The 16,707-nt window shown below is 44.6% G+C and overlaps 1 protein-coding gene across 2 annotated transcripts in view; it reads right to left on the bottom strand.

The window, feature by feature from the left end:
• Positions 1-16,707, bottom strand: part of LOC147610437 (PH, RCC1 and FYVE domains-containing protein 1-like) — a 78,139-nt gene that overhangs the window by 13,348 nt on the left and 48,084 nt on the right. The window contains exons 3-5 of one of the 2 annotated variants that reach the window (XM_086786504.1): positions 15,122-15,239; positions 14,875-14,961; positions 62-265 (exon numbers count right to left, since the gene is read on the bottom strand). In XM_086786504.1, the coding sequence (XP_086642630.1) occupies positions 62-265; positions 14,875-14,961; positions 15,122-15,130 (300 nt within the window). In that variant the 5' untranslated portion in view covers positions 15,131-15,239. The remainder of the gene's footprint in view (positions 1-61; positions 266-14,874; positions 14,962-15,121; positions 15,240-16,707) is intronic. The other variant, XM_086786503.1, reaches the window with a different exon arrangement.

Consider the following 16,707-nt stretch of genomic DNA (forward strand, 5'->3'; position numbering starts at 1 on the left):
AATTATTTTAGTGGCAAAGCTAAGGAAATCTATCATCAATGAAAAATTGTTAGTTAAGTACCTGCTGTTGCAATAAATCAGTAGAAACAAAAGCAGATCCTAAGGTAAGCCTTTTGCGAAGGTAACCTGCGGGGCTACTTGTGTCTAAAGACAGAAGAGATTCGTTTCTTCTGTCCACCTGCACTCTATGTGATTTCTCACCACCACTGATCAAGGCCTTTATGCCAACAAACCATAATTCTGCTTGCTCTCTGTCTTTACAGATCTGTCAAATCACCCCCCCCCCCCCCCCCCAAAAAAAAAAGGTTACAAAAAATACACACGTTTAAGCAGAATGTTGCACTTCAATACACTTCAGGAGATGTATAACCAAAACATGATTTTTCTTTGAGAGAGTAAAATATTGTATACTAGGTCTCAGGGTGTAAATCGCACCCTTAGTTGGGGAAAGTGGTGTCATTGCAACTCCGGCGAAGGGCCCACCAACAAACATGCTCAAACTGAAGCAACTTTATGATAGTCAAAAATACATACAATAAAACACATGGAGAAAAACCTAATGTTGTACCTATGACACATCAGCCTGTGCTGGAAGAGGTCATAAAAATAAATATTACTCTAAAGGTAGGTTACGTCAATGTGGAGGGGGGGGGAAGCCACCACGAGCACTGCAGTGCCAATGTACACTCTCCTAGCCCTGACAAAACAAATCCGTGTTTGTCAAAGGTCCCATCAATCCTGTGCTGCCTCCAAGTTTTCTGTTCCAACTAGATTTTCAAAATGCGCAGCTAGCCCTCTCCCAATTACCTGAGTAAATGAATGTAAGCTTCATCCTGGAAAATCGATGGCAATGAGATATATCATTAATGACCATACCTGCTAACTGCTGGACAAGCCCAGAAACAATGCGTCTGGGATATTCTTGGATGGCCTGGTGGTGTCCATGATGGCCCAAATTGTTGCATATGGCTGAATGAAGTTCCCCCCCAAAAACAATTAACCACCAAAATAAAGTTGGGGGTTATCATTTCCTTGTTGGACAAATGCAGATAAAGGAAGCCAACCTATTGGTCCATGTAAGAAACTGTCCTTGGCTGTCCTAACAAGCCCAAATCCTTTTGACGTGTGCAAGTTGGCTCTCACGGGCCACCACAACAAGAATGTTCCACCTACTACGAGAAGGTTCGACATACCAAAAGCGTCTCTCGAGCTTATGATTGGTACAGCCTGTTAAGAACGTAAGGTCCTCCTTGGGAAACACAGTGGCACACTGTAGACCACCCATAAAATGGACAATATAGCTGAGAGGGGTTTATATTCATGACCCACATGGTAGGGTGTAAAGAGCATTGTCAAGCCTGGTGGTTTCTGATACTGAATGGACCGCTCGTAGTTGTCCACAATAGTCCTCGGGGATATCCAAGTATCCTCTAGCCTGGTGATTTCTCATCCTGAATGGGCTTCTCCCACTCAGCCAAGATCTTCTACATTACAACCATGTAGCTTGACACTTGCACCAGGTCTGCAAAGGTGATGGCGCCACAGATCACTTTGACCTTGCCAGTTGTACTCGTTAAAACACTACCTCTGTATTGTGTGGTGATCCATTGAGGTGAATAAAGACCAAGAGAAGTGCCAAAAAAGCCTCTTGTAGATCAGATTATGAATACAAAAGGAAAAAACAAGCTCTCTTGGTCACTGGTGGCACCTTTACTCCTACAGAACCGGACTGTACCAGTTGGCACCCAGTCAATCTAGAAAAGACTTCGCCATGCAGGTTATGCCAAAAAAATCCAATCAGAGGCTTGTAAGAATTCTCCACTAGAAGATTTCCCCAGACGAGGGGGAAAGTAGCATCTGAGACTTGGCTCCACATGCGACGTCCCTGGTGTCCCATCCCACCAGTAATGAGCCTTTCTCTCCCTCAAATCTAGAGAGTTACAAAAGTATTTCAAAGATGAGTTATCCACATAGACAGCAAAAGTAGAGCCATACAAATAATGTCTCCACTTTTCAAAGCATGAATCATAGCATAAAGCTCTTTTTCTTGTCCGCTACGAGAACCGGTGCTCCCCATGGTGACTTGGTAGGCCTCACATGCCCCATCTGCAGGTACTCCTGAAGAATAAACTTGGAAGGCTGCCTAAACATTGCACACCCCTCTTTGGAGATGCATTTCTTTTGCAAAAATGTCCAAGTATTCGGACATAATCTCTTGAAAGAGTTTCCCTTCTGAAGAATCAACACTCCGAAGGTCAACACCCTTCGAGCTCACCAAATCTGTGGCACAAAAGCTCAAACTAACTTGCTCATCTCCAACAACCAATCTCTCAAGAAGAATTGAATCACTCATTTCTCTCTTTCCCAAAGCTAAACTCATAGCCCTAGCAAGTTAGCATCAACTCGACGTTGTGCAAAACAACTAGCAAAGAATGAACTTTCTAAATCGAAAAATGCTTCGTACTTATTCTTAAGTGAAGATGCACAAATACTAGCATTAAATTGCATGCCATTCTTAAGAACACAATAAAGAACATCACATTCATCATTGCAAAGCATTTCCACAGTTTCCAAAGCAGAACAAACAAGACTATCATCACGAGTTACATTCAAACAGTCTACAAAAGAAGAAATCTTATTCATTGGACCAAAGAGATTACCATATAAAGAAAACTTCTTTTGATTATGTCCAAAAGTGATTACATGACGTATATAGTCAATATTTACATGAGGGCTCTTATGGAAAAGCCACTCCTTGTCCAACAAAACATCTATGCTATAAAGGCGCATAACTAGAAAAGAAAGCTATTCCTCATAGACTTTAATCTTCACAGTGACTCAAGGAACCTTCCTTTGCCAACACTAAGTAACGCCTTAGCAAGATTAAACCCATGGACACTCGTCGACACCACTCGGATACGTAACCTCTAGACAAGAGAAACATCAATAAAATCGTAAGTACTCCCATCATCAACAATGCACCTGTCCAAGTTGTAGATTTGGACACCATTGCTTCATATCTTGTCTGTATGACCTTTTGGTGTATCTACCTTGACTCCTTGATATAAGATAATGGTAGTAACTCTTGTTAACGCTAAGAATAGGTTAACATTCCCCCTTTCCTGATATCGATCGCGTCCTTGTGATCGCGCTGAAGATCTTTATGTGGGGAGAATTGACAAGTTAATGGCTTTTGATGTTGAGTGACGTTCAATGTTCTTTGTTCCTCCAAAAGGAATAAGAAAGGGTAGTTAGTAAATGAAAAGGTTAGAGGTTAGCGGAAATTCCTAATGGGATAGAGGGGTTGGGGTATTTGCGAATGATTGCATTTTTATATTTTTGTGAGACTCATTTTTAAAAAAATATTTTTTTGCTCACGTTGTATTTAGCAATCATAAGCAAAGTTACAAAGGATTTGTGTTAGTTGGGAAACTAAGAGATGTTAATAATGGGGGAGAAGAGAAGGAAGGATCTGGAGGAACGTAGACAAAATCATTAGAACGAGATTGTGATTCTTAGTTCCTCATCTGATTCATTGAAACGACATTCTTCATTTGAAAAAACTGACCTTTCGATGAAGTCCCTTCTTGTGGCAAGATTCTTACCAAATGTTGTTGAGTAGTACATGTTCCTTCATGCTTGTTCCCATGTGCTTTTTATGCTTTTATGTATATTTAAATGCTCTTATGAAGCAGATATACATGAAGTATAAGAATTGAGTCACATAGACTCTTATTGAGCTGTTATTGTTAAGGTAGCCACTTGTTGGCGAGGCTTGAAAGAATTACGTCGACTTACGAGACTTAGATAGATATGTTTATGCAGGATTATATATCATTGTCTTGTGAAGACTCTAGCTTCGTTTGGAGAGATTTACAATTTAAAGGAGAATTTCAAGTGATGTGTTATACCATTGACCAAGCTTTCGCCTACCATGGCCCTCCTCATCCAAAGATGTACCTGGAAAGTTGTTGATAATGAGGCCTTGGTGCAAATGTCCTCCAGTGCATGAGTATGGATATGTACTCATGGAGCAGCTCCTACTTCACCCGATATACGGATTAAATCATGTGGACCAAAAACCCCCATGTTTAGACAACAATTCTCACAATTTCTATTGAAAGAATAGACATCAATACTATCAATCAGCAGGTTACCATCAAAGTGTACCAAGTGTGCGTGTGTCTTTGGTTGCATAGCTTTGCCACCAACAAGAGGCTTCTTGTTGAATGGACATTGAAATGCATAGTGGCCAAGCCTATGACATTTAAAACATGCGGCACATCCCTTTATGGACTATAGGGGTCATAGCAGAATCTAGTCAATTGCTCAAATGTAGAAACCTGGCCACTAGGTCTCTAGACTGTTGCTGCAACTCGACCTGCAGAGTCCTTCTCAAGCGCCATAACTGTATCATCATAGATACGGGCAAAGTGTAATGCATTCTCAAAGAATCTAATCGTGTTCCGCTATACTTTATTCTGAGAGTTCCGAGGACATGCTTGTAAAAAGAATAAGCCGATATAACGATCGGGGAGGTGAGAGAACTTAGCAATAAGCTCTCTAAACGCTTGGATGAATGACTCAAATGTCCTTCTGTCCAACGAAATAGTCTATAGTCGACGAAAGTCTAAAGGTTCCCAAGTTCTCAATACAGTAGGTTTACTTTTAAGGTCTTGCCACCACATGAAGGCACGATCTCTAAGGAACATTCTGCCACCGTAATCCTGTGCTCTATTCTGGACAATGCACTCTGGCAAAATATATCTCCAACTTACTCAACCGAGCTTTAATAAAATCTGGGTGCATATCCTATTTCTCCCCAGAAAACAATTCAGGTGTCAGATCCCCACGGATCTCCTCGTAGAGCGATCTTGAAACACAACTCGAAACCTGCAAAACAAAGCCAAACAACGTGAAGGGGGTGCAGGCCTTACTCACCACCCAACCATGACAGCCGTGGGCAAAACCCACAAGTCTTGGCTGTCCCCACCGAGCCACGAGCTGAGCTAACTAGCAAGATGCACCGACCAATCTCCACTCCGTGATGTCCCATACCGCCACGAAGCTATCCTCTCGGACCTCAAGACTGCTGCCGGCCTCGGCTGCATGAAGCAGGTGCACGTCTGCACTAGATCTAGGCTCCTGACCGTAGAGCTCTCACAAAGACTCGGAAACTATTTGACCAACGGACTGACCTTGGCCACCCTTTTATAGGCTCTTGGCCGGTCACTGGGCATCCACACTTGGGTGCCCACCCATCACGGCGTCCTCACTTGGACACCCGCCCGTCAGTCTGTTAGAAGTCATCTCCTGTCTATTTTTATACACAAGGGCCTTTGTTGTGGGTGTGCCCGCCCTTATGAGGTGTTTTATCATTTTTCCTCACTCCCCGTATTTTTTCCCTATTTTTTCCCATTTTTCCGTGGTGTGGAGGGATGCCAGATGTTGGCAGAAGTCTCTGGTGGCTGGCCGACTGCCCATTCAGCAGTCGTGTGGCTGGCCAACTGCCCAAACAGCAGTCGTGGAGTTTCCTCTGCTGGCCAACTGCTTTATTCAGTCGTGGAGGCATTTAATTGCTGGCCGACTGCCTTATGCAGTCGTGGAGAGCTTCTAGAGCAGGCCGACTGCTTGCATGGGGCATATAAATAGGCCCCATGCCCCCCACCACTTTCTCATTCAGTTATTTGCGGGATCTTGTGTATAGAGAAGAGTTTACACACCTATCTCTCTGTGTTTCTTGTGCTGTCTATTTTCTGCATTCTACTTGCTCTTGTCAACCCAAGTTTATCATTTCCGCTGCATATTCTGACTTGGTATCAGAGCCCTAGGCTCGTCATAGATTTTGGGAGTTTTCTGAGCAAGAGGGGGATCGTTAGGTTGCTGATTGGTGGACTGTTTTGGACAGTTTGGGAAGAGAAGGTGCAAGAGAAAGGCGGGCTAAGGTGCTGGACAGCCACTTGCAGGTTTTACAGATTTTTTTTCCCACCCACCCACCCTTTCAGTTTACTCCCCGCGATGGCAGATTTACTAGAGATGGCTGAGAAGCACGTGAAGATTCCGACTCTCCCCACGTTCCCAGTGGACCGTCAGTTGGACGGGTCCAATTACGGCATCTGGAAGGTCATGATGGAGTCTGTGCTGCAGTCATAGGACCTTGCTGATTTCATCATCATCGGGGTTCCACGGCCGGAAGCAGAGGAAGGGGAGTTGCTGTCGATGAGGAAGGACCGAGAGGCACAGGCACACGTGGGATCGTGTCAATGCCAGGGTCCGGTCATTTATTTTCCTCAACTGCACACCACAAGTGATCAATCATGTAAAGCACATGACGCTGGCGAGAGGCATATGGGAGCACTTGGCTTCTCTTTATAACAGGGTATCACCCATGAAACGGATCTCCTTGGAAGTGCAAATGCGGGTTATGAACCCTGCAAAGTCCTCGACGATGCGGGAACACATTAACAAGCTGCAGGCCCTTCAGCAGGAAGTCCTACAAGCTGGGAAAGAGATATCATCTGAAGACATGGCCATCACTTTGCTATCCCACTTGCCTGCTCAGTATTCTGCTTTCTATTCCTCGTTGATTACGAGTGGCAGGCTCAGCACCATTACCTGGGAGGAGCTTGTGCCAATGGTCTTGGACCAGGAGGAACATTTCAACAGTGGCGGTTCGGAGGCCTTAACTGGCCAACGGTCGAAAGGCCGGAATAACAACAAGGGCAAAGGGAAGGCTTCACCGGAGAAGTCTTCTGAGAAGAAGCCTGACTCAGAACGAGAGAAGCTGAAGACCGAAAGATTCTGCAATGATTGTGGCGAGAAAGGCCACTATTGGAGGAAGTGCCCTAAGCGGACAGGGAAGAGTGCTCATTCCTCAGCCTCAGCTGCAAAGACTCCGGCATTTGTGCACTTAGAGATGATGGACTCCGACGCTTCATCATCTTCGAGCGAGGAGGCAGTTGGCTTCACCGCGAAGGATACTCGGGAATGGATTCTTGACAGTGGTGCTTCCAGGCACATGACTCCATCCCGTGACTTCTTTTTGGATCTGAAACGGCAGTCAGGTCACATCTTTATTGGTGACAACTCCACTATTCCGATACATAGCGAGGGCCGGATGGAGGTTATTCCCGACGGCAAGGGAGGCAAGCATGCTTCCCGTGTTCTTTATGTCCCTGCTCTGGGTTTTCATCTTCTATCAGTGCATGAAGTATGCAAGACTGGCTTTCGGGTGGAACTTGAGGAGCATTCAGTTGCTCTACGGGACCGTGAGACTGGCCAGGTTGTTTGGGAAGGCAGTGTGGAGAATGGTATCTACAAGCTCTCTGCACTCTCCTCGTTGACAGGTTCTCAGGTCAGAGATTTGTGGCACTTTCGTTTTGGCCACTTAAATGTGGATGCATTGAGGCGAGCTTTCCGAGACCAGACGGTGGTTGGCTTGCCAGATGTTGGTAGTAGGCAAGGGCGTTGCAGTTCTTGCATACGTGGTAAGCAGCACGGGGAATCCTTTCCGAAGCAGGCTTCCAGGCGGGCTTCGAAACCATTGGAGTTGATTCACACTGACTTGTGTGGACCTCAGCAAACACCATCTTTGGGAGGATCTCTCTACTTTATGCTGCTTGTTGATGATTGTACCAGATTCACGTGGGTCTACTTTCTTTCCCAGAAGGACCAAGCTTTTGCTCGGTTCAAGGATTGGCACGTGATGGTGGAGAAAGAGTATGGATTTCAGGTCAAGACTCTCAGGGCTGATAAAGGAGGTGAATTCTCCTTGACTGTATTTCTCAGATTTTGTGCAGATCATGGCATCAAAAGGGAACTGGCCAATACAGGATCGCCATCGGAGAATGGAGTTGTCGAACGCAAGAACAGGACTGTGGTGGAGATGGCGAGGACCATGCTGGAGCATCGTGATCTTCCTCGTCCACTTTGGGGAGAGGCTGTGGCAACGGCTGTCCATACCCTCAACCGATCTCCGACGACTTCAGTACCCCATATGACTCCATTTGAGGCATACTTTGGCAGGAAACCTGATGTCTCGCACTTCCGTGTCTTTGGGAGTGACGCATATGTACATATTCCGAAGAAGCAGAGGGGGAAGCTTGACTCCAAGTCCCGCAAGCTTGTATTTGTGGGGTATAATTCTCTTTCCAAGGGATACAGATTGTATGATCCAGACAGGAACGAGATTGTTGTCAGCCGGGATGTGGTCTTTGACGAGCATGTTCCAGTTTCCACTGTCGAGGAGCCGCCACTCCTTGGAGATCCAAAGGAGTCTGATGATGATTCCCAGACCATCATTCCAGTTGATCAACCTCAGTCACTATACAGGAGGTTGAGCCCGCAGCTGGAGTAGAGCCCCCGCGACCACAAGAGGCTCCACGATCTGTTCGAGTACCCAGGTGGTTGTTAGACACCCTTCGGGAGTCAGGTGTCACAGAGTTACCCCCGAGTGGACCACAGAGGACGGCCCTCGAAGATCACACAGAGTCTGAGATAAAAGCAATAAAGCGTCTTCAGGTGAACTATGGTTTGATGTCTCGTATTATGCAGGACAAAGAGCCCACTTCCGTAAAGGAAGCCCTTTCACAGGATACTTGGAGGAAAGCCATGCAGGTGGAACTTGATGCCATCGAGAAGAACAACACTTGGGAGTTGGTACCGAGGCCGTCGAAGCGGTCAGTCATTGGTGTCAAATGGGTCTTTAAGACCAAATTCCGTAAAGGAAGCCCTTTCACAAGATACTTGGAGGAAAGCCATGCAGGTGGAACTTGATGCCATCGAGAAGAACAACACTTGGGAGTTGGTACCGAGGCCGTCGAAGCGGTCAGTCACATTGGTGTCAAATGGGTCTTTAAGACCAAATATGCGTCTGATGGGTCGGTGGACAAACACAAAGCCAGACTTGTGGCTAAAGGTTATGCTCAGCGGCCAGGCATCGACTAGGAGGATACCTTTGCACCGATAGCACACGGATGTCCACAATTCGGACCGTTCTTGCCCTTGCTTCTTCTCAGAGGTGGCCCGTGTATCAAATGGATGTAAAATCTGTGTTCCTTAATGGTGACCTGCAGGAGGAGGTGTATGTTGAGCAGCCTCCATGCTTTATTGTTCCAGGATCTGAAGGGATGGTTTACAGGTTACGTAAGGCCTTGTATGGCCTTAAGCAGGCTCCCACGGCTTGGAATCAGAAGATTGATTCCTTCTTTATTCGGACTGGATTTCAGAGATCGGTTGCAGATCCAAACCTGTATCTCTTTCAGGACCGCGGCATGGTCACACTTATCATCCTTTATCCTTTATGTGGATGATCTCATTCTCACTAGCGGTCATGTGGAGCACATTAGAGTGACGAAGGCTGCCTTGTCAAAGGAGTTTGAGATGACCGACTTAGGCTTACTCCACTTCTTTTTGGGATTGGAGATCTGGCAAACCCAGAGGGGGTTTTTCGTCTCTCAACAGCGGTATGTTCATGAGTTGCTTGAGGCCTTTGGGATGGAGAACTGCAAGCCTATTACTTCGCCGATGGACCCGAACACAAAGTTAACCTTTACTGATCCTTGTGAGCCAGTTGATGCCTCGCAGTACCGGAAGTTGGTTGGTTCATTGATCTGGTTGCTGAACACCAGATTAGACTTAAGCTTCTCCGTGGGGCTATTGAGCTCTTTTATGCAGACGCCATTGAAGTCTCATTGGGACGTAAGATTGCGGATCTTGCGGTATCTGCAGAGTACGAAGGATCTAGGACTCTTTTACACAAGAGGGGATGAAGTCAGGCTCCAAGGTTGGAGTGACTCAGATTGGGGAGGAGATCCAGACACGAGGAGATCTACTTCAGGATACAGTTTTACCCTCGGCTCAGGAGCAGTTTCTTGGAGCAGCAAGAGGCAGCCAACTATTGCCCTTTCTTCGACAGAGGCAGAGTACCGGGTTGCTTGTGGTGCTCCTGGAGGTTGTGTGGCTGCGGAGGCTGCTAGGCGAGATTGGGTTTCCACAGAAGGAGCCCACAGTCATCCAGTGCGATAACCAGAGTTGTATAGCTATTGCTCGGAACCCGGTCTTCCATGCCCGGACCAAGCACATAGAGATACAGTATCACTTTGTACGTGAGAAGATCTTGGCTGGTGACATCTTGCTACTTTATTGTTCAACGGAGGACAATGCGGCGGACCTCTTCACGAAGTCTCCACCCCAGGCTACGCTCAGGCGGCACTCCAGCTCCCTTGGGTTGATTTCACAGCCAGGAGCTGAGAGGGGGTGTTAGAAGTCATCTCCTATCTATTTTTATACACCAGGGCCTTTGTTGTGGGTGTGCCCGCCCTTATGAGGTGTTTTATCATTTTTCCTCACTCCCCATATTTTTTCCCTATTTTTTTCCATTTTTCCGTGGTGTGGAGGGATGCCAGATGTTGGCAGAAGTCTCTGGTGGCTGGCCGACTGCCCATTCAACAGTCGTGTGGCTGGCCGACTGCCCAAACAGCAGTCGTGGAGTTTCCTCTGCTGGCCGATTGCTTTATTCAGTCGTGGAGAGCTTCTAGAGCAGGCCGACTGCTTGCATGGGGCATATAAATAGGCCCCATGCCCCCCACCACTTTCTCATTCAGTTATTTGCGGGATCTTGTGTATAGAGAAGAGTTTACACACCTATCTCTCTGTGTTTCTTGTGCTGTCTATTTTCTGCATTCTACTTGCTCTTGTCAACCCAAGTTTGGTTATCATTTCCGCTACATATTTTGACACAGTCTATCCCTAGCCCAGCTCGCCAATCAGCCTGCCTAGTTCCAAGCTACCCCAAGCCTCGAAGCTAGTCTTGTGTACGTGTTACACCCGGTAGATACACTTTGTGCACATGACATCAGGAGGATAGGCAGCCAAAGAACTAAATGTTCTTGCCTATGGGGCGGTCCACGGTTGCTCTCCAAAAGGAACTCTAGCTTGTAAATCCCGAACTTGATAGAACAAAGCTCCCAGCTCAACAAGATCCACGAGAACCATGTGTGGTTGCGGCTAGGGTCCACCCCCACACCCACGGTAACTTAAGAGACTGTAGAGAAAGGATTAGTAGTGTAATGTCCCAAAGCAGTGAGTCTATGCCCGGATTGGTCACCAAGCATAGCTTCCATATCTCTATCAGATACAATTGACATAATTTAGTATTGTTTTATGTTTAATTCATCTAGTTTAACCCAAAATTTCTCCAAAAGATTAAGATTGAACCCTTCTTTTCAATGTCCAAAACTTGTGTGCAACTGGAAAGAATTTGCAAGAGTTTCCTCGCTCATCTTTCCCCAATTAACTCAAGATTTCATTAAATTTCTTGTACCAAATCCATGCCACAAAACCATATAAATTTACCATGTGTACACTACACATTTGTGCACATTTTCCATGCACAATAGCCTCACACAATTCAAAAAATTAAAATATTTATGTTAATGTGAGATGGTATCAAATCACTTAACTCCATCAATTATTCCTTAATTAACTAATTAAATTATGCAAGCAAAATACATTCTTTTATCCCATCTCAAGACTAAAACATGTATTTTATCAAAGTACAAGTGTAAATTAGTTGGTTCTTTCAATGGATTTAATCGAAGTCTTGAGTTATTTATTTAAAAGAGAGAATTCAAAATTAAATTAATACTTACATGGATTAGAAGCTTTTCTTTCGGCTAAAACGATGATTAGAGGATTATCAATGTAAACCAACTCAGTGGAGCACAAAAGAGCACTTGATTGTAAACCTTGGTGTTTTGCTTTCGAAAAAGGATAAAATCCTTTGGTTTACAGCTTTAGGATTTGATTTCTCAAGGTTTATATGGTTACACTTTAAGTGGATGAAAGAAAAGCCAAGAGAATTTGAAAATTGTAATTTTGCCAAAATGACACAAGCCCTTGGGTAGGTTGAGTTTTCAATCCTTACTATAGGAAAATAGGAGGTTAAATGGAGGCATGGAGAAAACGAATTTGGAAAGGGGATTTGGGACTTTGTACACATGTCAGTTCACATGAGAGAGAGAAAGTACAAATGTCATTTGCACATAAGAGTCAACCTTATGAAACTTAGCAGCTTCCTATGCCTCCACAAATCACAAGTCCGAATGCAAGACCAGTCCACGCTTCCCTACACAAGAATTACAATTTTCAAAATTTCTCTACTCCCAAAGAGGGTCCAATTACAAAGAAGCCACAGTATGGACCAATGGGCCATAGCCAAGGTAAGTTTGCATATCCAATGTGCATATTTCTTCACAATGTGACTACTAATTGGCAAGCCCACGTCTTCCTTCTATGCAATCCTCCAAGCTCCAAAACACCCAATACGCCCACATAGTAAGCTCATTTATGCTTTATTTCCTTGGTTTTCAAACCAAGGAAAATACCATAGAGCAATAATGGTTTTCAAACCATTATTGCTCTATGGTTTATAAACCACTCAAAATCTTACAAATAATCCCAATGTTCTCACAAATTCACAACCAAAAACTTTCACAATTTCTCATTATAGTGGCTTTTTATGCAAAACATCGTATAGCCACTATTAACCCATTTATTCAAAGGTTTTGCAACCATAATCAAATACAGACCCAAAACCTCTTTCTCTACCATTCAAAAATGCATTAATTGGTTACTTTCAAAAGCATTTTTAAGCAAATCAAATTTAGATTATTCACTTGAGGACTACATACCAACATGCTCTCTTTTAATCCAATAAATTAAACCAATAATTAGGACTAACACAAAGCATTAATTAATTAAAATCAAAGCTCTAATACCAAATGAAACACCCCATAGTAAGAAACCACTTACATGTATATCCGCCCAAGACCAATACTCACAAAGAATAGTCTGAGAAGCATGACTGAAGCACTGCAAATCACGTACACCATATGGTGAATACACACGAACATCAACGAGAACTTAGATGCGGTAGGCTAGCACTCCACATCCAACTGTAGTCTCCAAACCATACACAAAGGTAAGCCACCACCAAGCTAGAGACTAACACACCATGGCAAGCCCGCAACCTCGAAACATGCGCGTCCCATACCACGCACCCCCAGTCCTCACAAATGTCAGTGATACGGCTAACCAATGAGCTAACAACAAGCTAGGTCCCTTGGGAGGCCCCTCTCCCAAGTTAGAGTTCCACACACAAACTCTCATACAAATGAGCCACAATCCCAACTCTATCGCCCTATAACCAATACACACTGCTATAAGAATTGTGTCCAGCCGATCTCTAATCACTATCCCTGTTATGTCCAAGCACGGGACATAACAGCACCCTTCCTACATTGACATTTTCTGACTGGTACTTCCTTTGCTCCTCTGGAGGAAGATAACCTCCAGTAATGCCTGCTTTAGCCTTTTCATCAGGGGCTTTCTTAGGTTCTTTATCTTTCTTACCCCTTGAACTGGAGCTATTACTGTCGTCCTTCTTAGCATCTTTAGAAGAAGCGTTACCTTTCCCTGTCTATGCAGCTGATTGCTGCTGCTGGGGTTTGGTACTGGATGGAGATGACTGCTTGGGCTTGCCCCCGTTGAGCTTCATTTCTTCATTCTGAGCGAGAGTCAGAGCCTGGTCATATGTACACGGCTGTAGAAACACCTCAATGAACTGATCTCGAGCCTATGCACTCTTCCCAAGGGCATGAGGAAGGGTTGCAAACCTGAGGCTGAGAAAAGAAGGTGGTGGACTGTTTTAAGCTATGTTAGAAGGCTGTAAATGCTTATGAATGCTGTGTTACCTTCACCAGATGGTTGGGGCAAATGTGGATGATGATTAGAAGGCTGAGAACTGCTGTAGACTGAAACGCAGATCTGTAGGGGTACTGTGCACAGGCCAACTGCTGGGTATGCAGAAAACGCAGGTGTACTTGTTGGATATGCAAAAAACGCAAGTGTACTTGCTGGTTATGGCCTGTGTATGACTGTATGGCTGCGTTGAAGAATTGTGGGCTGCTGTACTTCTGCGTTGAAGAACTGTGGGCTGTTGTACTGCTGCGCTGAAGACTGTGGATGGCTGAAGGCAAAACGCAGATGCTCAGAGGACTGGAGAAGCAAAACTCAAGTACTCCAAGGCTGGATGAGACTAGTCTAGTGCTGAAGGCAGGGGTACTCCTAGGGCTGAGGAGGAAAGCTCTTAGCACACTGAAGACTGAATGGAAAACTAAGCCCTATGCAAGCCTATTTATACTAGATAGGGGCTGGTCAAGTTGGCTGGTCATTTATTTAATAAAGTTTATATTTATAAATGATATTAAATTCTAAATAAATACCATAAAATATGAAAAAACTACCAGATAAATCCTAGTAAAATCCCTAAGGCTTCTGGGATGTTCTAAATGATGCACAGGCATATGAATGCATATTATACAGGATGCAGAGTGCTTTCTGATGCAAACCCTAAGGCTTCTACTGACTCTACATGCATGAATGATTCTCTCCAAGTGGGTTAAGGGACTTGACTGACTGACTGACCCGCTAAGGCTAAGGAATGACCTACGTAGCTCGTGCCTGACTTATCCTGGACTGAGGATGTACAATGGGGTCACGGCGTACGACAATTATCATCCTACTGGGTTCTAATAATGTGCAAATGTTGCACTGCTGATGATGAGCCAGTTTGTCACCATGCACTGAGTGCAGAGTACATGTGACAACCAATCTCCGCAGCTGACCAATGCATCCGCGTCAGAAGCACCGACAGGAAAAGATATACCAGGCTAAGGCAAGCACCTTCTATGTACGTAAACAGCCTATCAATAGCATAAGGACATTGAGAACCAACAGATGGTTCTTGTTTGTACGAGAGAGAGAGAGAGAGAGAGAGAGAGAGAGAGAGAGAGAGAAAGGAGCTGCACTCACCAAATCAAGTGATTGGTCTTCATGCCCATAAATAAGCGAGAAGGATTGGTATTCTTTATCAGGTCGCGGCTGTCGTCGGAAATTTGCCTGCCATAGTAGATTTGGTACAAAACATATCACAAGAAAGTAGAATAATCATAACCAAAATCCAAAATAACAGAGCCAGGGAGCTGCTCCTACTAGCTGCACACAAAATCTGACACCATAAGAAACATTGATTCCCACTTGATGTATAAGTTAAGCTCACACAAGTCATTAGAGATGCATAAGCTCACAGTGCGTTGCCCTGGAACAATCCTGGTCACAGAACCTAGACTGAGCTGCAATTCTTCCTTGCCAGAATACCATATCAAAGTTCTCTCGTCCTGCATGAGACAGATTCAAATTAAATTGAAATTACACATAGAAAGCCCATGATGCACATCATTTTTCCAGAGTTCAGATGCTAATTGTACTTCCATTTCGTCTCAAAATTTCCCTCCGTGAAATTCTTCCCAATGAAAAACATATTTAGAGATAATAAAACCCCTTCGTTCTGCTGTAGGCCATCCTGCTGCCTGCATTTACGTATAGTGACTACATGTTTTTGGATTTTTGTGATTAGTTGCGCAATTGATGTGCCACCGTGATCTATAGACCCTTGTCTTTTGTAAGATGTTCATAAAGGTCATAAAGCTAACAGATGCCTACAGGGATGGACGAGTGATTATCTCACACACACGCATATCCCCCAGCCCCCAAGGCCCACACAACTTCACCAAGACACATATAGGTAGATGTTACATGCATGCAGAAGCATATAACATTAAAACGTGCTCAGTGCATGCAGTTACTTGAACTTGAAAAGTTTAACAATAGATGACATGAGAGAGAGAGAGAGAGAGAGAGAGAGAAAGAAAGATATATTAACGTCTCCTAAAGGCCGAAATGGACCATGAGACCAAAACAAGGTACAACTCATGATGATGATGTCTCATCATAACAAATCTAAAAGAAAGAAAGAAAATAGTAACATCCTAAGAGAACTTAGAGCTGAAAGCTGAACCACTGAATCGTTGCGTAAACTCCTCCGGTGGCGGGCAATGATGGCTCGGACGCGATCCTTGTGGTTGTGGGCATCTCGCTCTATAGATGGCAATGGCTCTGTCCAGGGTGTCTCCTCTTGAGGGTGGTCTACCAGGTAGGCCTGTAGATGGGGGAGTAGAGGCTGGTGGGGTTACAGTGCTGGCTCTGAAAAAATCTGTGAGAGAGAGAGAGAAATATTAACGTCTACAAAAGACCCCAACGGTCTATGGGACCATGACGAGTAACTTGAAAAGTTTAACAATAGATGACATGAGAGAGAGAGAGAGAGAGAGAGAAATGAAATGAAATGAAATGATATATTAACGTCTCTAAGAGGCCATAGTGGCCTATGAGACCAAAACTGAGAGTACATCTGAAGTTGGTGTCTCATCAAAGAGAACAACTAAATGAGACTAAAAAGTACAATAAACTGATTGTCCTACAGTTATAAGAACAGAACTGTAAGACTCCGAGATGATCCCGAGTAGAAAATACTGGAAAGGAGGGGGGTGGGGGACTCGCAGTGCAAGTTGCTTATCATATGTGTGCTAAACTGCTGCCGACCTGATGCATGCTGATGAAGATGCCCCAAATGCATCTAATGTTGCTGCCTAACGTGACATTATTGTTGCTTTGTAGATTCTGCAAAGCCTTTGATACAGTGCCCCGAGCCAGACTACTGCAAAGCCTCCAAGATTTGGGGGTGCCATCAGACATGATCTGGGGGATCATTGCATTATACGAGTCGGTCATAGGGCGAGTGAGATC

The sequence above is a fragment of the Cibotium barometz genome, chromosome 49 (genome assembly GCF_041138505.1).
Source record: "Cibotium barometz isolate CiBa-2024 chromosome 49, ASM4113850v1, whole genome shotgun sequence".
Taxonomy (NCBI): Eukaryota; Viridiplantae; Streptophyta; class Polypodiopsida; order Cyatheales; family Cibotiaceae; genus Cibotium; species Cibotium barometz.